The 20,400-nt window shown below is 42.7% G+C and overlaps 1 protein-coding gene across 2 annotated transcripts; it reads left to right on the forward strand.

Annotated features, from left to right (window-relative positions):
• Positions 1–193: 193 nt before the first annotated feature.
• Positions 194–15,857, forward strand: LOC308478400 (cytochrome P450 2J4-like). 2 transcript variants are annotated; one of them, XM_081008096.1, is made up of 9 exons: positions 194–715; positions 4,157–4,319; positions 6,359–6,508; positions 6,713–6,873; positions 7,262–7,438; positions 7,734–7,875; positions 8,796–8,983; positions 9,351–9,492; positions 13,171–13,662. In XM_081008096.1, exons 1-9 carry the CDS (start codon positions 548–550, stop codon positions 13,185–13,187), a joined length of 1,308 nt encoding a protein of 435 aa, XP_080864222.1. In that variant the 5' UTR covers positions 194–547; the 3' UTR covers positions 13,188–13,662. The 2 variants fall into 2 exon arrangements, with proteins under 2 accessions (XP_080864222.1, XP_080864221.1); XM_081008095.1 differs by lacking the exon at positions 13,171–13,662 and adding an exon at positions 14,481–15,857 and having other exon boundaries at positions 195–715.
• Positions 15,858–20,400: the final 4,543 nt, after the last annotated feature.

The raw sequence follows: 20,400 nt of genomic DNA on the forward strand, positions 1-20,400 counted from the left end.
AGATTGTCGCTTATTTGTGAGAGAAATTTGGTTCATTTTTTTCTTTCTTTTTCACTTTTTCCTTTTGCAGTAATAACAGTGACAGGAAAAATAAAAAAAATCCTTCCAGTAGCACCTTTGGAAGTACTGGAAGGATTTTTTTTATTTTGACTATGGCAGACCAACACGGCTACCTATCTGTAAGTGACAGGAAAAGGTACTAAAAAGAGTGGGAGACAAGTTCTTTCCTATGTTATATTATAACCTCCCCACAAACTTTGCACAAACAAATCAAGGTGACTACAGTAATTAATAAATAGGTCTAGAAGTAACCACACGTGCTGAAATAATACATGCCTATCTGATCCCATTCTGAAACTTATTAGATGTGCAAGAGGCCTTGCTGCTTACTAATATGTTAATTATAGTATTTAAAAGGCAGTGAGAAGAGAAACGAAGACAGAATGCAACATCTCTGAGAGAGCCAAAAAGCCACAGGAGAAAAGAGCATTCACCTCTCACAGGTGTGCTGGACAGATACAAAGATACAGAAAGAAAAGGCAGGAGGATGTTGGAAACAATGATAGACTGGATTAAGAAGATTCCATGCCCAGTTCTGAGCTATCTGAGACAGCTCTGGTCACTTAGACACTACCCTCCCGGGCCTCTTCCACTTCCTCTCATTGGAAGCCTGTGGCGGTTTGGGATCAGACTTTCTTCAGATGCTTTCATTGAGGTACATCTTTCTAATTAATTGATCTGCTTAATTAATTAATAAAACCCACAATGTGAATTGTGAATTGTTTTCTTCCACTGGTAACTGGAAGAAATTATCCAGTGGTAAATCATTTCAAGGTGTGAAATGTAAAGTAAGTAAGAATGTAGGAATGTAATGCAACAATTGCCATATGTTAGCCCATTTGCAGCTAAAATAACACAGAGTTTTTCGGAGCCTTTAAACACTAGCGACTTTATTAAGCTTATGCTGAGGGCCTCCTTGGTAGTTGCACCCGCCCTGTGGAACACCCTCCCACCAGATGTCAAGGACATAAAAACTATCTGACTTTTAGATGACATCTGAAGGCAGCCCTGTTTAGGGAAGTTTTTCATGTGTGATGTTTTACTGTGGTTTTATAATTTGCTGGAAGCTGCTCAGAGTGGCTGGGGCAACCCAGAAAGATGGGCAGCATATACATAAATTATTATTATTATTATTATTATTATTATTATTATTATTATTAATGTGTTGACAGTTTAAGATGTCAAAAGACTCTTGGCTATAAGAGTGTATGCTTAGGAGAAAAAAACCTTATTGACTTGTTTAGTCTACTGTTCAATAAAAGTACTGATAGTTTTTATTGATTTTATGTATCTTATAGTAAATTTATATGCACAATTATTATCGGTCAGTTTTCATATCATTTACTCAATAAACAAAAATCTTCTGCTTGCCTATAACTCCAACAGTAATGATTATTTTTATTTTACAATCATAAAATGACTAGCTCAGCTCCAGTTTGCCTGTGAGCATAGTAGCAAAGGAGACCCTTAACTTTACACAGAGCCAGCCCTGGAAGGCGGGGTTTTCTGTATGACAGAGGTTTGAAAACTGTGGCTCTCCCAGCTCAGCTGGGATAGCTGGATGGTAAGTACCAATAAGGCATCAGCCCATATCAGTTTATCAGTCTCTAATACTGAAACTGCTTCAACTACAAAATTCTCCAAAATCTCCAGCAAGTTGACCTAAAATCCCCAGTCAATGAACAATATGCCACTGAACCAGCATTTCCAAAGCAGTCATCAAGGAGCACAACAAGCAGTGACACAGAAGGTGTATAGACTCTATGAGTCACAGCTTTTTATCAAAGACATGCATCTCACACCTCTCTAAAGGCGGTGCGCCTTTGGAGGTAAAGTTAAACTGTTGAAAGTTTGCAACACCTTTCTGTGGCTGTAGAGGCCGATATGGGAGAGACATGTTTTGTTGCAGCTGGGGCAGATAAAGGCATCTGGTTGTGCTGCAGATGCACCATCTGGTAGTGCTGCTGCAGATGCACATGGTGTTTCTTCTCTCTGCATTCCTCCCTGAGGTCATTCTTCCTCTGGTCACTGCTGTGGATGCACAACCTATTTGATCGTTTCCTGGCACTGTGGTCATCTGCAAGGGATTTCCACATGGCAGGGTTGATGTTTCCAGCTTTCATGTCAGGTCTGCAGACATCTTAGTAGTACAGTGTTGGTCTGCCCCTGGGCCTGGTACCTAAAGCCAGCTCTCCGCAGAGCATGTACCTGGGGATCCTGCCATCTTGCATTCTGTAGACAAGACCAAGCCAGTGTAGACACTGCTGAGACAGGAGTGTTCTGCACTAAGCTTCTGAGCCATGTACAAAGTGCAAAGTAATGGCAACCTTCTTTTCACTTCAGACTCAACCAAGTATCTTGTTATGAGCTGGGCGGCAGGGAGTAGGCTGTATGCAAGAGACCCTTCTAATCCCTGGATCAAGGAAGTATTAAAATATAAACAAGGATTAAAATTCCTGGTGAGGTGATAGCCATCCACACCAGTGGGAAATACGTGGGCCTCCCTCACTGACTCTGACTGGTAGTTAGAAAGACAAAGGTGAGAGTGGAGTGATGTGAGCTAGAAGCTAGAAGCAGCAGGCTGGGAAGCCAGAGAGACAGAGTGATGCTTGATTTCTGTTTGAATACAAGACTTTTGCTATGGGGGGGAAGCAAGGCCCTATTGGGGTGTTAATGCTGTGAGCCCCTCCATCGTAGGCTCAAGCTGTATATATGTGTAAATAAACTATATATCATAAAGCAGTGGGGTCAAAGAGGGCCAGATTTGATGACGTGAAGGGCTGTGTGGGCCAACCAAAGTTGTTGACCTTATTTTAGGATTTTTTTAGGATTTTACCCCAGGAAATAAACTGCCACAGGGGCTGGATTAAACTGACCGGAGGGCCGGATTAAGCGCCTGAAATGGACTTTGGACATGCCTGTCCTAAAGACTCCATACATTAGGGGTCTCTAAGGGACAAGAAGATTCTGGTCATTTCTACTCAGTATGGTGGGATTTTATTTCATGTATTATAGTTTCAGATTTACAAGTATCTATCCCCTATCTAGAGCAATATGGATGTTTTGATCTTAGATTGGGTGGTATCATTTAATATGTTTAGGCTTTGTATGCCCTGCATTTAGCTGGATACAGTATAATTTTTGTTTTGTTTTGTTTTGTTACTGTTCATCTGTCTTTGTGGTTCTAAAGTAATTTGAAAATCAATTTAAAAACCTTTTAAAAAAACCAAACAGTTCTACAGTGGTACCTCGGGTTACATACGCTTCAGGTTACATACACTTCAGGATACAGACTCTGCTAACCCAGAAATATTACCTCGGGTTAAGAACTTTGTTTCAGGATGAGAACAGAAATCGTGCTCCGGCAGCGCGGCAGCAGTGGGAGGCCCCATTAGCTAAAGTGGTGCTTCAGGTTAAGAACAGTTTCAGGTTAAGAACGGACCTCCGGAACGAATTAAGTACTTAACCTGAGGTACCACTGTATGTTGCTTTGGGGGGCAAAGCCCACCCACAGCAGCACGCATGAAAAAAGGCTACAATTATACAAAGATTTTTTTTTAAAAAAAATCCAAAATAATATATTTTACCCCAGCTCCAATCCAGCAAACAGGACACAAACTAGTCAAGGGAAGGCCAGATAAAACAAATGGGTGTTTAATAGCCCTCCCAAACTGTGGACTTAAGAGCTGTAACCCTCTTTCCATATTATATTTCTCTTATCTTGCAATATGCTTTCAGTGCTGCTGCACCATAAATCCAGTCAACTCACTTCTCCTTCCAGCAGTACTCTTAACATGTCCTTCACTTTCTCAGAGGATCCCCATCCCCTGTAACAGAGACTTCCCTTTTTTCCATGACATGGTAAGGCATTAGTAAGATACAGGTGCTATTGTTAACAAAGTTGTGTAAGCTTAGTTATTACATGATTATTCAATGAAGAAATGTAAGTGGTTACTTTAAAATAGTAGCTTATGTTTAAAAGGGAGTGGAGAGCTCCACCCTGCCAGAAGCTGAAGAAGGGTGTAGGTCACATACTAACTTGAAATCGCCTCCTCCATATGATTGCTTCTCGCCTCTACTTTGATCCCAATGGCAGATGGCAAAGCAATATGGAAACGTTTACACTATACGGATAGGACTTCTACCTGTTGTAGTACTGTCTGGCTTCCAAGCCGTGAAAGAAGCCCTGATCAACCACGAGGAAGATTTTGTTGACCGACCGGTGACCCCTTTCCTTAGAACAACATTAAAAGGAAGGGGTAAGTTGTGGATAAAAAGATGTTTTACTTGTCTTCCCCCCAGGGAACTCATAAGAATTGGAAGACTGAGGGCAGACAAACAAAAGTACTTCACACAGTGCAAAAATTAAACTATTGAATTCAACTATTGAAGGCAAGTTGGAGAGCTGTGGAAGATGCTTAGATATGGTTGCCATATTTCAAAAAGTAAAAACCAGGACACCCTGAAAGATCCCCCAAATTAGGAAGACCCCAAAATTGTTGAGCTTCGGGGTGGTTTTTTTTTTTTTTATAAAAACACAAATCTTCAGTTAACTTGCCAAAGATCCAGGACAAACCGCCACCTTTCCCCCTGGATGTCACTTCCACCTTTGAAATCCCAGTATGGCAGCCCTAGCCTAGACAACTTTCAGGGAGGATAAAGCTACTCATGGCCACTAGCCACTATAGCGAAGCTCTTTCTCCACAATCAGAGGCAGTATGCATCTGAATTCCAATTTCTGGAAACAAGAGGAGAACGTAGTGTTGAACTCAAGTCCTGCTTGTGAGCTTCCAGCGAGCATCTCGTTGGCCACTATGACAGGAGGATGAGCCATCAGGCTCTTGTTACTGTAGAATGCAACCATTATGGAGCTAAATTTAGAACCTGTTACCATCAGGCGCTGCAGCAATAATCCACTATTATACTTTTTTGCCCCTTCCAGTCCTTTTATATTCTAGCATTAAACACTTTAACTGAGCATTGTTATTAAAAAGAATGTGGGAAATCACATATAAAGTCGACCACTTAACAACATTTAAGTAATATTAAAAAGTGTTTGAATTTAAGGGAGCTGGTACAATGAGCATGGAGGTACCCCATGTTAAGAAGTCACAATTCTAATAGCTACCGGTAATCAACAAAACCCAATCTTCTACGGATTTATCTGTAACCCTTCTATAATGAATAATTACCAATTACTTAAAAATAATAACAAAGAGCGTCAGCTGCTACAGCTGGACACCTTGGGTGATGACTAAGTGCCTCTTACACACCAGACAGAAGAGTACTTGAAATTAGTTCTGATACGGTGTCCTCTTTCTTTGTATGCCCAGTCAAATAAGACGCTATAATGGGTAGGCAAACTAAGGCCTGGGGGCTGGATCCAGCCCAATTGCCTTCTAAATCTGGCCTACGGACGGTCCGGGAATCAGCGTGTTTTTACATGAGTAGAATGTGTGCTTTTATTTAAAATGCATCTCTGGGTTATTTGTGGGGCATAGGAATTTGTTCATTATTTTTTTCCAAAATATAGTCCAGCCCCCCACAAGGTCTGAGGGACAGTGGACTGGCCCATAGCTGTCAACTTTTCCCTTTTCTTGTGAGGAATCCTATTCGGAATAAGGGAATTTCCCTTTAAAAAGGGGAAAAGTTGACAGCTGAAAAAGTTTGATGACCCCTGCTACAATAGTTCCTAGTTTTACTAGACATAAGGGCAAGTAGGTAATTATAAGGCATCTTATCTAGTTTCGCTGTGGTTCTGCACCAGCCTTGCATTTCTTGAGTTCTGAAAGAAAGTGCTGCTCTTGAATGCATGCCTAAGCACTTAATTTGGCCTCTTCTAAGCTGGCAACTGGGACGCGGGTGGCAGTGTGGGTAAAACCTCAGTGCCTAGGACTTGCTGATCGTATGGTCGGCGGTTCAAATCCCCGTGGTGGGGTGAGCTCCCGTCTTTCGGTCCCAGCTCCTGCCCACCTAGCAGTTCGAAAGCACCCCTAAGTGCAAGTAGATAAATAGGGACCGCTTTATAGCGGGAAGGTAAACGGCATTTCCGTGTGCTGCGCTGGTGCTGGCTCACCAGAGCAGCTTCGTCACGCTGGCCACGTGACCCGGAAGTGTCTGCAGACAGCGCTGGCTCCCGGCCTCTTAAGTGAGATGAGCGCACAACCCTAGAGTCGGACACGACTGGCCCGTACGGGCAGGGGTACCTTTACCTTTACTTTAAGCTGGCAACCAACCCAACAATCTTTTGGGCATGAGTATTTGTGACCAATAATTTGTCGTTTCTTGATGGCTTCAGGAATTGTATTTTCAAATGGTCACACATGGAGGCAGCAGAGGCGGTTTGGTATAGCTACTATGCGGAAGCTGGGGCTGGGGAAGAAAGGCATGGAGCACCAAATAGAAGAGGCAGCCCATCGTCTTGTGGAGGTCTTTGCAAATTCAAAGGGTATGTGATACAAGGGTGATAATGCTGGCACATTCCAGTCTGCTGAAACCTTTATTTGATCTATCTATGTTGGGGGGGAATGTCATGTATTTTGCTTGTTTTCTTCTGGAACAAATTATTGCTGGAGATTCCAGTATCCTTCCAACCCTAATGTGAAATTTATCAGCTTGACAGTAATATGACAGTAAATAACTTCTTTTGCAGGACAGCCATTTGATCCATCGGTACCAATCACTAAGTCAATCTCCAGTGTAATATGTGCTTTGACATTTGGAAACCAGTTATCTACAGATGATGAAAACTTTAAGAGACTGCTGGAGATACTTGAAATGAGCTTACAATTTGGAGGCAGCTTTTTCCATACTGTGAGTTCTTCCCCCCCCCCCTTCCTTATTGAGCCAGACAGATCTCCCCAATGCCCTAACCCATGGCCAGTAGCACTCAGGAAACCGTTTTGGTCATGGATAGAGTGTTGGGCATAGATGGAGAAGGCCTGGCTTTAAATACCTGTTTGGTCCCTCTTTCTCAGCCTAACCTTCCTCACAAGGGTTGTTGTAAGAGTTAAAGACGGGGAGTGGGTGGGAATATTCTTCCGTTTTGCAAGGTCCTCAGATCTTTGATGACATTTCTTTTCTCTTCCTCAGAATTTTGCATAAGTTGTTCTTTTTGCAGTCATGGACAGATAGTACCTCTGATATTTAGTACTATTCTTTTTAAGTTATAAATAAACATTTGGATTTTTCTTCCCTTTAGCTTTATGAAATGTTCCCATGGCTCATGCAATATCTCCCAGGAACTCATAAAAAGATATTTTCTGCCTATGATGAGGCAATTTCCATTGTGCAGAAGGAGATAGAGAAACATAGGGAGCAACATTCCCTGACTGAGCCACAGGACTACATTGATTTCTATCTACTTCAGCTTGAGAAAGTAGGTACAATATCCTCATTGTATGTGAATTCTGCTCATCACAAAAATGCATACCCTTGGCTAAAGTAGGCAAATATATGCAAATCTTAGTTAAAACAACACACAAAATTGCTTGATATTAGAAGAAATTGCTTTGCCAAGCTGTGTATACTAGGTTAGGCAATACTGAATACAAAAATGTGTATATTAAGAGAAAATTGCACAAAAATACTGAAGCATTTTCATGAACACCAAAAAGTGAAATGCTTTAAGTCTGTTGTAAAATAAATTTAATATTTATTATTATCCTTAACAGACCCAGAATGATCCTTATACTACATATGATGAAGATAATCTGGCTGAGTGTATTCTGGATTTTTTTGGTGCAGGGACAGAGACAACTGCTTCTACTCTGAAATGGGCAATGCTCCTTATTGCAATTCATCCAGAAGTCCAAGGTAAGAGCAGTGCCAGATTTAGGGCAGTGCAGGCAGTTCCCCGCACAGTGTGCCAAGGCAAGGGTGGAGAAACTGTGACACAGAGCACTTGACAACATGCACAGAACAGAAAGCAAGAGGGAAGCGGGCACCAGAATTTGTCCTTGTTTAGAGCACCATAGTACCAAAGTCTGAGCATGGTAAGAAAGACCTGTTCACAGTGGCGTAGCGTGGGGGGTGCAGGGGGGGCGGCCGCACCGGGCGCAACATCGGGGGGGGGGGCGCTCGCACTCACAGCTCTCTGCCCCTACCTGGCTCACTCACTCTCTCTCACTGCAGTGCTGGCTGTGCGAATCCGATCCGAGCCGCCGGGTCGCCGCCCACTGTGGAGGGGGGGGTGCCAGGCGTGCGGTGCGGAGAGAGAGCGAGGGACTCGAGTGCTAAAATCCATGGGTTAGGGGGCGCAAATTACTTGCCTTGCCCCGGGTGCTGACAACCCACGCTACGCCCCTGCCTGTTCAGTGACAGCAACAGCCCATCCTGAATGAAATGGTCTGTATTCCGTCCTGAGACTTCTCTCTCAATCTGGAAAATACTTCACTTCTATTGGCTCTGCTAAGAGCAGGAAGAAACCTCCCTTCCTCCTTTGCAATCTAATTTCAGTCTAATTCTTCGAGCCTAGAAAGAAAGGTGAACTCACTCGTTTTTACTATTCCATCCTGAGACTTCTCTCTCAATCTGGATAGTATTCAACAAAACTCCACAAAGCTCTCATACATAGATTTATTGAAGAGAATCAAAGCACATGTAGAAATATTACTCACATTCCAATAGTCTGTTGTTTAGCTCTGAATGAAGATGGTTAGAAAGCTTTATATGAAGTTCTCTTTGGAGTTTGTGGAGTTATGTAAGACAAGTAAGTAAATATTCTTTTCCCTCAGATAAAGTCTACAAGGAGATGGAAGATGTTTTTGGTTCCTCTCACTCAATCTCCTATCATGATCGTAAGAAACTACCTTATACCAATGCAGTGATTCATGAGATCCAGCGTGCTAAATATATATTGCTTTTTGGGCCACCTAGGCAGAGTGTGAAGGATGTAAACATACTTGGTTATCCCATTCCCAAGGTACAGACTCTGCTTTCTTTGCTTCATAGCCATTTGGGTCCACTGTGCACATTCTCTCCACATCTCTTCTCTATATGTTATGTGGACTGAAGATAACATGAGCCTGGTGAATTTGATTTCTATATTAGGAAATGTATTGTTTATTTATTAAATTTATACACCATCCTCCATCCAAGGATCACAGCAGTTTACAGTGTAAAAACACAAAAATATATAACATAATAACAAACAAAACAATAACCCAGCCATGCCTCCAGGTGCAATTCTGTTAAATCAGAATTGTGTAGAAAAATTGGGTCTTAACAACCTGTTTGCAAGATAATGCCCTGCCTGGATATAGGTTGAGTCATTTGTTTCTTCCTTGCAGGGAACCTTTGTTATTCCAGATCTGCGCTCTGTTCTTTACGATCCGAAACAATGGGAGAATCCTAGAGAGTTCAATCCAAATAATTTTTTGGACAAGGATGGAAATTTTGTGGCTAGAGAAGAATTTCTGGCATTTGGAGCAGGTAAATGATTAAGTGATTCATAACCATGTTTACCGGGTTGCTTCAATGAGGTCAAGCTTTGATCAGGAAGGTGTGATAGGGTACAAAATATAGGTGGCATTGCAGTACCAGGCACACAGCCAACAGAAATGAACTTTCATTTCGTAGAATGGATGCTATGAAGCAAACACTACAAGCAGCAGTTAAAACAATTGCTCCGTGAGATACGATCCTACTCCCACATTGCAGTGTTTTCAGCCAATGAGTGAATGTGGTTAGGTATTGGAAAGAGCAGAGATCTCAGGGCAGGCAGAAAGAATACATAACTGCTGTGTGGCAGGCAGATATTCAATAGGTTAATCTTTTTCTAGTATAGATATTCAAATATGGGAAAACTTCACCTGCTGGCATTTGTCTTTTATTACCTGTGTGTGACTCATTCCTTATTACTGAGTCCTCTGTCCACCCCACCTGCAGAAGAGAATACAACTTTTCATATGGAATAAAGTGTATGCATATTTAATCCAAATTTGTGTCTTCTTCTGCAAGTGCATGGGAAGCGGGTGGCGCTGTGGTCTAAACCACAGAACCTAGGGCTTGCTGATCAGAAGGTCAGTGTTTCAAATCCCTGCAACGGAGTGAGCTCCCATTACTCGATCCCAGATCCTGCCAACCTAGCAGTTTGAAAGCACGTTAAAGTGCAAGTAGATAAATAGGTACTGCTCCGGTGGAAAGGTAAGCGGCGTTTCAGTGTGCTGCTCTGGTTCGCCAGAAGTGGCTTAGTCATGCTGGCCACATGACCCGGAAGCTGTCTGCAGACAAATGCAGTTTCCCTTGGCCAGTAAAGCGAGATGAGCGCTGCAACTCCAGAGTGGGCCACGACTGGACCTAATGGTCAGGGGTCCCTTTACCTTTACCTGCAAGTACGTATAGACTCTGAAACAGGTCACAGTAGCCTTCTCTTTTTTTAAAAAAAAATGATATTTATTGAAAATTTTCTAAAAATTACAAGAAAAAGACAAAACAGAAAAAGAAAAATAAAAAAAATAAAACCATCATTCTCCAATTCTCCACTTTCATTACCTTCTTTCTTTGACCTCCTCCTCCTCCCTTTTCTTGTATCCTAATTAATAATTTTCGCAGCAAATCCTTTCCATAATTCATAGTATTCTGTCATTACATTACCTTAATCTATTTTCATCTTATCTTATAGAAAACCTTAAAGCTTAAAACTTAAATCTTATTTTTACCAACTTCTCATAACCATAACATTCTTACCATCTTTTTTTTTACAAGAGCCAAGTAATTTCATTTCAATATTTTTCTAGCATTCATCAATTTTATAAAACAATCCTAATGGTAAAGAAAGAAATAAGAACAATCCAATCTTCATCCAGCGTCCCTTCCTCCTGGTCCCGGGTTTTGTCAGTCCTTTTTATCCCATTGATCTAGCACATTAACCTGGTGATCTTATATCCGAGGCCCTCAAGTCTCTTCCATGTCCCTTCCGCAGCTCTTCTTCATATTTTCCTTTCACTCGTGGGAACTCCAGCTTGGTAATGTTTTTGACCCTTTTAAACGAATCAGCCCCTTTTCCATAGTCCAGACTAAACTCCATGTGGTATTTGAAGTCATGTTTCAGAATCCCTCCAAAATTGAGAGCCCCCACAGCTCCAAACATCTGACGGCCCATTGCCAGACTCGGAAAGTCCAAACAACCCTGCATGGGGGGGTCAGTCCAACCCCCCATTTCCAAACCAAACCAAACTTTATCTTTCCAAATCTGGTTTTTTCCAAGTTCATTTGTCAAATCCAAAGGCTCGTATTCCTGCAGGGCCGAAAATCCCTCCCTTTCTGGCGCCCAAGATTCAGCAGCATCCTCTTCTCTCATCTGTTCTGTCATGGCGCACTCCTGTTTTAGTTCCTGGATGGGCTCCATATAGTTTCCCACTACCTGTTCAAAAGTTCTGACCGCATTAGTCATCAAATCCGTCTTCTGACTTAACTGATCCAATAGGGCATTTATTTTACAGAGAGCACACAACAGAGCTTCTGAAAGCATTGTCCTGCAAGGTCACAATTCCTTTCCCACGGCTGTAATCTGTGACAGCTGCAAGCTCCCTGGAATTAGTTACAGTTTCACAGTCCTCCTCTAGGGGGAAAACTTCTGGTTGTTCTTTCTTTTAAGGACAATAGCAACAAAGTTTCTTTTTTAAGATATTTTGTCAATATTTGTTCCTTTAAAATGCGAAAGGAAACAATGAAATCACAATGTTACTCTTCTTTTAGCTATCTGTCAAAGACATTTGTCTCTGGTCAATGAGCTTCAAACGTCAGTTCTGACACCCCGCTCCAGGATCAGGATGGTGGAAAGTTACTTTGCTTTAGACTCACTTCTGCAGGTTTAAACAGTCCAAAAAAGATCCCCCTTCTTCTCCTGCTACCGAAGGGGGGTTCAACAATTTTAAATGATGAAAGCCAATCCTTTGAAGGTGATTTCCTAAGCTCTAGTTTACGTTGTCTTTGCTTTACTCTGACTACAAAGAAACGGAAGGCTGACTTCCTGTTTAGACCTTCCCGTTTCAGTAACAAATTAAAGTGAATTTTTAAGTCCAATTCCTTTCTGCTCGCCAGTTCTTATTTAAAGTCCAATTGTTCCATGTTTATGTACTCACGGGTGATTATTTTAGATGCCAAATTGTCCCAGGAAAAAGGCAGCACTCTCCGGCAACGGCTATGCGGATTCGCTCCACGGAAAAAGCAATTGACTCACAGCACCGCGCCACTTCCCCCTCTTCGCTTCGGAGCCCGTTAGTGGGTTCCTTTGCGGGTGGGGGGGGCGCTAAGGGTGCCCGCCGAGTCCCATGGTCACAGGCTTCATCCGCCTGTGATTTCTAGAAGGGTCCCCGCTTCGCCGTAGCGGAAAGGACCCGTTTCGCGCGGAGCTGGTCCCTCCAGTTCAGAGGGAGTCCGCCATTGCCGATGGCGCCACCCCGGAAGTCCACAGTAGCCTTCTCAACCCAAGGGAAAACATGGGGGGGGGGGGGAAATAGTTGAGTCACATATTTCTAAGCAACCTCTGTTGCCAGTTAACACTGAGATCCAGCGCCGAGGGCCTTCTGGCAGTTCCCTCATTGCGAGAAGTGAGGTTACAGGGAACCAGACAGAGGGCCTTCTCAGTAGTGGCGCCCACCCTGTGGAACACCCTCCCTTCAGATGTGAAGGAAATAAGCAGCTATCCTATCTTTAAAAGACATCTGAAGGTAGCCCTGTTTAGGGAAGTTTTTAATTTTTAATGCTGTACTGTTTTTAACACTTGATTGGGGGCTGCCCAGAGTGGCTGGGGAAACTCAGCCAGATGGGCGGGGTATAAATAATAAATTATTATTATTATTATTATTATTATTATTATTATTATTATTAAACTGGCAGGCTATCTACAAATTAAGGGTAACTCTAGATAGCATGGGTTGTGAAACCTACTGAAAACAGTAAGATGCTCAAAGACCGCCTTGAAACTTGAGAACAGTGGCAAGCCATGTAAAGAAAAGTCATAGAACATGGCTTCAAATAAATTGTTTAGCATACATGACACTTTTAAAGCATTACTGTCAGCTGTCAAAACTCTGGGGAGAATGCAAATCATTAGTTGCTGAATCTAGGCTATAATCCAAGAAGACTGTTAATGCTATTCTTCAGCAGCCAGAAAGAGATGAACAGGTGTCTGCCTCTTCTCCCTGCATATATCTGGGACAGGTGATTTTGTCTTCCTCTTTTTCCTGGTTAGTGAGTCAATTGATGGAGTGTGTCACATTGAGCTATCAGACTTTCATCATCAGTCTCCCAGTGAAGCCTGAGAATAGTCACAGGACCTAAAGCTCCAGCTCTGGTAGAAGATGGGAGGTTTCTGAAGAGGCTGTCAGCACTTTCCCATTCAATTTAAGCAAACAGCAGAAAGAGCAGTCCCCATCTATAGCTTATGCCTGCTCCATAGAGATGATTGGTGCACAGCTTAAAGGTCTTATCTTAAAGGTGTTTCTCGATGCAAAGGTCTACAGGATGGCTCTTCTGCCAGGGGATCTCTTAGGACAAAAAAACTGGTTTGACCAGTATTTTTGACATTGCTATATTCAGCGTCTGGAACCTTCTCTTAACACTCCAAGTATTGATTAAATTCTAACATTTACTAAACCTAGAAATTACGAGGAAGATCAGGCTCTCCATGAGGCAGAGCTTACTACAATGATCCAAAGTTTAGGGGATCCTTCTGCCCCCAAACTTATAGCTCAGTTGATTCGAGTGTGGTGCTGATAACAGCAAGGTTGCAGGTTTGGTCCCTGTATGGGTCAGCTGCATATTTCTGCATTGCAGGGGGTTGGATGAGAGGATCCTCAGGGTCCCTTCCAACTCTAGAATTCAATGATTCTATGGTTTTATATATTTGAGGGAGAACAGACTAAGAAGAATATCAACAGTGCAGAGCCTATGCATTTTTTAATAATAATAATAATAATTTAAAAGGAAACTGTGCCAATTCCAGGAGGCAGAACTTACTACAATGATCCCAATTTTAATGCAATCTTTCCCAAACCATGTTCTTCTATGACAGAGTATCCCTATATCTTACTTGGTTGTCTCTAAGGAAGAATACCTGAAGTTCCATTAGCCTCATGAGAAATAGGGGGGAATCTTATGCTCTTCCAAAATATTATGTATAGTATTACTGAATTTGTTTTCAGGATGCAGAACGTGTGGCTAGCTATACTTTTGCAACTGTCTACATTTGGTGAAAGTTATTGGTGGCACTTGAATCATATGACAGTTCAAATTAGAGTTACTGCTGAAATTGGGTTTATAGCAGTGGGGTTTTCCATGAGACCACTTTTGGTGGTAGGTAGGAAACTTGGCCCACCCAGATACCTTACTGAGATTTTAAACTAGTTGCTGAGAGTTGGATTTGGTGGGAAATGTTTTGCTCACTTCCCACTTTCTCCTTATTTCCTCTTCAGGAGCCCGTGCATGTATTGGGGAGCAGATGGCGAGAATTGAGCTGTTCCTTTTTTTCACCAGCCTGCTGAGGGCATTCAGCTTCCACATACCAGAAGCGAAGAAACTCAACAAAGAGCCTGTAACAGCGTTGACAATGCATCCCCGTCCTTATACACTCTGTGCTGTTCCCCGCAGCAGTTCATCGTAAAGCATATATTGTAAAAAATGTATATACTTCCAGCGTCTTATATCTTACTGTAAATTTCTACATCGTTCTTGTTCTCTTCATCCAACATGCATTACAGGAAGCTGGAGTAGATCCCGTTCAACTCTGCAATTCTTGAATTCTGTGGCTTTCCCTTGGTTGCTCAGGTGCTACTTTAATTGTGTGGTTTGTAGCTACACCTGAGTTTTTAAAATATTCTTTGGGCAAGATATGGAGGGGATGCTACAAACAAATCAGCTGTTGTGCAGAGGAGCGGGACAATGAAGGTATTCTTTGGAATTGAAACAATGTGAAAGGACAATGCCTGCTGTTGACTGGAATTAAGGGGAGTGGGGCAGATTCTTTTATGTTTTATTACCATAGATAATTTGTTATGATGTGCTTGAGAACAGGGGCTCAATACTTCACAATCTAAAAAACAAGTTATAAGCTCTTTTTATTATTATCATATATGCACATGGGGAAGAAGCCTCCAGTTTGAGGAACTACTGAGTGAGATCCCATGGTCAGAAACACTCAAGGAGACAGGAGTCCATGATGGATGGGAGTTTCCTAAAGGTGAAATATTGAAGGCCCAAATGCAGACAATTCCGGCAAAAAAGAAAAGTGGGAGGCATCTAAAGAAACTGGTTTGGCTGCATAAGGAGCTTACAGATCAGCTGAAATTTAAGAAGGGCGTGTACAGGCAACCCTCGATTTGCACAGGACTTGCGTTCTGGGTCATCGTGTGCAACAGTGGAATGCGTGTAATTCCTGCTAAGTATAATAATTTAATTGACACTGAAATGGGGAAATTCCACTTGAGTGTACTAAGCTAGAAACAGCTCTCTCTGAGCGCCTAGATAAGTTTATCATTAACTATTGTTCTTGTCCTCTGCTACCTAACGCATGAGTGTTTAACCTTAGATCACATAAGAGGCATTGAATTACAACTTCGCCATCTTGGAAAGGTGGTGGCTGAGTCGTTCTTATGCTCTGTGAGAGTAAGATGCACAGCCTCAGGCAAACTGGAAGCTGTAGGAAGAGCGAGGCCTCAGCTTTTAGGTCTGTTTGGAATTATCTTTTATTTCTAAGATGCTGAGCCTGTGCTGGACAGCACAAGATATTATATGGAATTATTTGGTTGAATCATTTACTGCTTTTTGTTCCACAATTAAAGTTTTGAATCAAACAGATGGGTCTAGACAATTTTTATCCATCCAGTCAATTCAAGCTGTGCAATATTAAAATCTGAAATAAGCCCACCCCATTACACCCACCCCACCCCCTTTTACTGCTACTTCCAGGTTGTGGTAAGGCACATGTGCAATGATCATTGCCGATATAAGAAATGTAAAAAATGGGAAATCACAAAGGAGGAGCATAAACAGGTAGCTAACAGATGCAGGGTGAATGTCAGGCAGGCTAATGCTCAGAATGAGTTGAGTCTTGCAAGAGAGGTTAAAAATAATTTTAAAAGCTTTCTTCAGCTATGTTCAAAGCAGAAGAACAGGTGAGGTTCCTACAGACTGGAGGTGAGCAAAAAGGAATACCCAGGTAACTACCAACCAGTGAGCTTGACATCAATACCACAGAAGGTCCTAGAACAGATAATTCAACAGTTGGTCTGTGAGCACTTAGAAAAGAATGCTATGATTACTAAGACCCAGCATGGGTTTCTCAAAAGTAAGTCATGTCAGATGAATCTCATTTCTTTTTGATGGAGTTATAAGCTTGGTGGATCAGGTGAATGATGTGGATATTGTGCATTTTTATTTCAGTAAGGCTTTTGACCAAGACCCCCATGATATTCTCGCAAGGAAGCTGGTAAAATGTTGGTTGAACTAGGTAATTGTTAGGTGGATTTGTAGCTGGTTGACTGATGGAACCCAAAGAGGAGTCATTAATGGTTTCTCATCACCCTGGGAAAAAGTGACAAGTGGGGTGCTGCACAGTTCTGTCCTGGGCCCATTTTTGTTTTTAAATGACTTGAATGAAGCAATTGATTGGATGCTCATCAAATTTGCAGATGACACCAAACAGGGAGGGCTGGGAGAAGACAGAATCAGTATTCAAAATGGCCTTAACAGATTGGAGAACTGGGCGCAAACTAACAAAATGAATTTCAGTAGGGACAAATGTAAGGTTCTGCACTTAAGCAGGAAGAACCAGGTGAATAAATATAGGGTGAGGGACAGCTTGTGGGAAATAGCAGATCTTCAGCCAGTAGTTTATGGAAGTGAGGCATACCTTAGCTTCCACTCTAACCAACGCAATCTCCAGTCATAACATGGCATCTGATACACTTCTAGGGACTTTTACCATCATTCTTAAGAATTATGATTGAACTTGCTCTAAACAGAAGAAAAGGGAAGGTGGTGGTCCTAAAATGGTACCATATAACAGTTGGGCCAAAACTTTAGCCTGGTATAGTTTTGGAGCTGCGTGAGTGTAGTGGCCACCCCTAGTCTGGAGAAATTTGAGGATGTTATGCACAGATTTATTTATTTTTTACCATTTGTAGCAGGAAACACCCCCACAATCATTCAGTTTGTACAAACTTCACACACACTCACACTCACACACTACATACGCTATGCTTCTGTTATAAATTCATAGAAAAGCAACCATACATCGGATTTGCACTGTTCCACTTTTATTTTACTCCATGAAGGAAGGACTACAAAATGGAGAAAGTTTGATACAGGCTACCATAATCCCTTGAGCATGCCAGCACATCCACAGGAGCCCTGCCCAGTTGCTATGCCAACCCTGATGGTCTCAGACAGAAGACCATCAACAACACAACGGACTGCATACACGAGTGGATTCAACATGGACTATAACAAAAGAACAGTGATTGGATTCCCCCTCGGGGCAGGAAACTGCGACTACCTTTTGTCTTCTGAAAATGACTCATGGGGAGGGGGAGAAGGGAACCAGCCAGGTGACAGGACACTCAGGTTACCACCACCACCCCTCCCTCAACCCCTCCTTTCTGTGATGTATGCATGATGTTTCTGGGGGTGGGCTTGATCTACAGGATGGCAATTTCAAAAGTTTTTATAAGACCTTGCACACCATTTTTCTCTGTCTTTCCTCTCTCCTGCAAGTGAGGGGTTCAATAAAGGCCAAGCCTACAGGCTGCTGTTTTGCTCCAAGTTATCCTGGTTGGTGTCTTTGTTTTTGTCCAAGGGAGCCCTCGGATTTTTCCATTAACACCATTGTTGGTTACTTGAATGTTATGGGCTTTCCTTGAGCCAGAGGCCTGGAAAATTACACCTAGATATGAAAGGTCAGCACATCTTCAATTTTATGGCCTCCAATGGCAGGGGCGTAGGAAGGGGAGCGGTGGGGGCACTCCGCCCCGGGTGCCATCCTTGAGGAGGGTGACAAAAAGGCTTGAGCTGCCAACGCCACAGCACACAACGGCTCGCCCCGGCACCGCAGCTCGCAGCGGATCACACCACCCACTGCGCAGCTCGCCCCAATGCTGATGCCTCAGTGGATTGCACCGCTCCCCCCCACACACAGCTTGCCCCACCACCGATGCTGCAGAGCACAGCAGATTGCACTGGCCACCCCCCTGCGCAGCTCGCCCCACCATTAACCCACACTTCTGGCTGGAGGAGGAGGCAGGCAGGCAGGGGAGAGGATGGGAAGGAGGCAGGTGAGCAAACAATGGAGGGGGCGGGAATGGGCGCCCCCCATCCTGTCCATCCCTATGGGTGCCACTCTCCCCATCCCATTCATCCCTATGGGCGGTTTGCCCAGCCCCAGGTACCCAAGAGGCTTCCTCCGCCACTGTCCAATGGCCCATGTTCTAATCTTGTTTCTTATTAAATGCCATTATCTTGGGGGGGGGGGATCCTGGTGATTTATTGTAAGGGAATCTTCATTACAATATTGTTCTAAGGCTAGAATCCTTGATAAAATTGCAGCAGCATCTGCATACAGCAGAACTGAAATACAATGATGGTGTAGCTTGGGAGAATTGAGCTTTTGTCTGCTTGGGCTTTTAACCAGGTCGATAAAAGCCTTTGATCAATGTTTGTGGCCTCTAACTTGTGCCAGAGTTTAGATCTAGAGATGGAATCAAAGGCCCCCTTTAGATCTATAAAGGCGACGTACAGTGATACCATGCTCCATGATGAGTATTTCACCTTGAGATGTTGGAGGATCATATAGTGGTCTATGTTACTCTTGCCTTCTCTAAATCCCACCTGTTGAGATATACTCAAATGAAAATCAGCTACTCTGCACTCAAATTTAACTACAGGTTCTCTTAATACGAAAATCACAAAGGCACATTCCAACAACAACAACACTGACCCCTGCAGGTAATTGCTGCCGTTTGGAATGAAAGCATGTTTGTGCTCAACTAGACCTTTTGCAGCAAGAAAAAATAAGTTTCCTCAGGAAATCAACCTTTAAGCTCATGAATAAAAAGACTGGGGTGTAATGCTGGTTTCTTTCTTTACACCTGATGTTACTGTCTAGGATGAGGCTTCATTTACACCTGAAGCCTGATCCATTACCTCCTGTAGCTGGCAGCCTGGAATGGGTTACAAAATTACAAAACATGCAGCAAAGTAGAGTCTGGAAATATAGGCAGTTAAAGCTTTAAAATGTCCTGTTCGAAGTTCCTTCCAAAATCACACAATTCCCTTAGTATAGAAGAGACTGTTAGTGCAATTTCACCCATTTTTTTCAAATTACACCAAGTGTTTGGCCCATGTCTTGAGCAGCCCATCCTCCATGTCTGGATTCTGCTTAGAGCTAGCATGCCAGCTGCACTGGGTGGCTTAGAAACAGTCCAAGACTAAATACCTGGAACATGACTCGCCCACCCTCCCTTTCTCTAAGGAATGTGTGTATGTACAGAGGCAGGTATAAGGCCAAGACTGCATTCAGCCGCATTGGCAGGAGTGTGAAGTAGCCACTGAGAAGAGGTTTTGCTCAGTGCAAGCTAATCAGCAGAGAAGCTGAAGATTGCATACTGTAAGTTTCAGTATAGCATGCTGAGCTAGCATGGTAAAGTGCTAGTGGATCTCTCTGTACACTTATATCATTGCAAGGTTTACCGTACTTTTAAGTAAACAGGCACTGTCTTTATTGTATTTTTGGCACCTGTTGAAGAATTTCCTCTTCAAACATGCCTTCTAAGTGATTACTTTTATCGCAGTCAGTATCTGAATTTAGCTGAAATTGTTTTTATATATCCAATGGTATTAACTCTTTTCACAAATGCAGTTGTTTTGCATATGGTTTTACTGTACCGTGAAATCACTTTGAGATGCTTAATCAGAAGCATTTAGTAAAAGAAATAAATAAACATGGTTCCTATCCCCAACACTGCACAAACACACGTTTGTGGCAGGGAAGAAAATGGCAGCTGAAAATGGCAGGTTCACCATGATTGTGTGGGTGCATTGTGTGGATGCTTTTTAGAGGGCACCCACACAATGCCAGCACCCAATCATGGTGAACTTTATTTCCCCCTCAGTTCTTCCATCTTCTCAGACCTCATAAACTACCCCTACCCAAAACAGAAAAGTAGCACAACCTGCACAGTTGTAGATGCCTTTAGCACCATTATTCTGCCTTTTGAAAAGGTGGGGTTTTGTTGTGGGCAGAGACAGCAACATAGAAGGCTACCTTACCATTCGTCTATTCAGCTCAGTATTGTCAGCACCAACTGCCAGCATGTCTCCAGCTTTCAAAGAGGGAAACTT

This window comes from Podarcis pityusensis, assembly GCF_964106645.2.
Source record: "Podarcis pityusensis genome assembly, chromosome: 5".
NCBI classification, from domain to species: Eukaryota; Metazoa; Chordata; class Lepidosauria; order Squamata; family Lacertidae; genus Podarcis; species Podarcis pityusensis.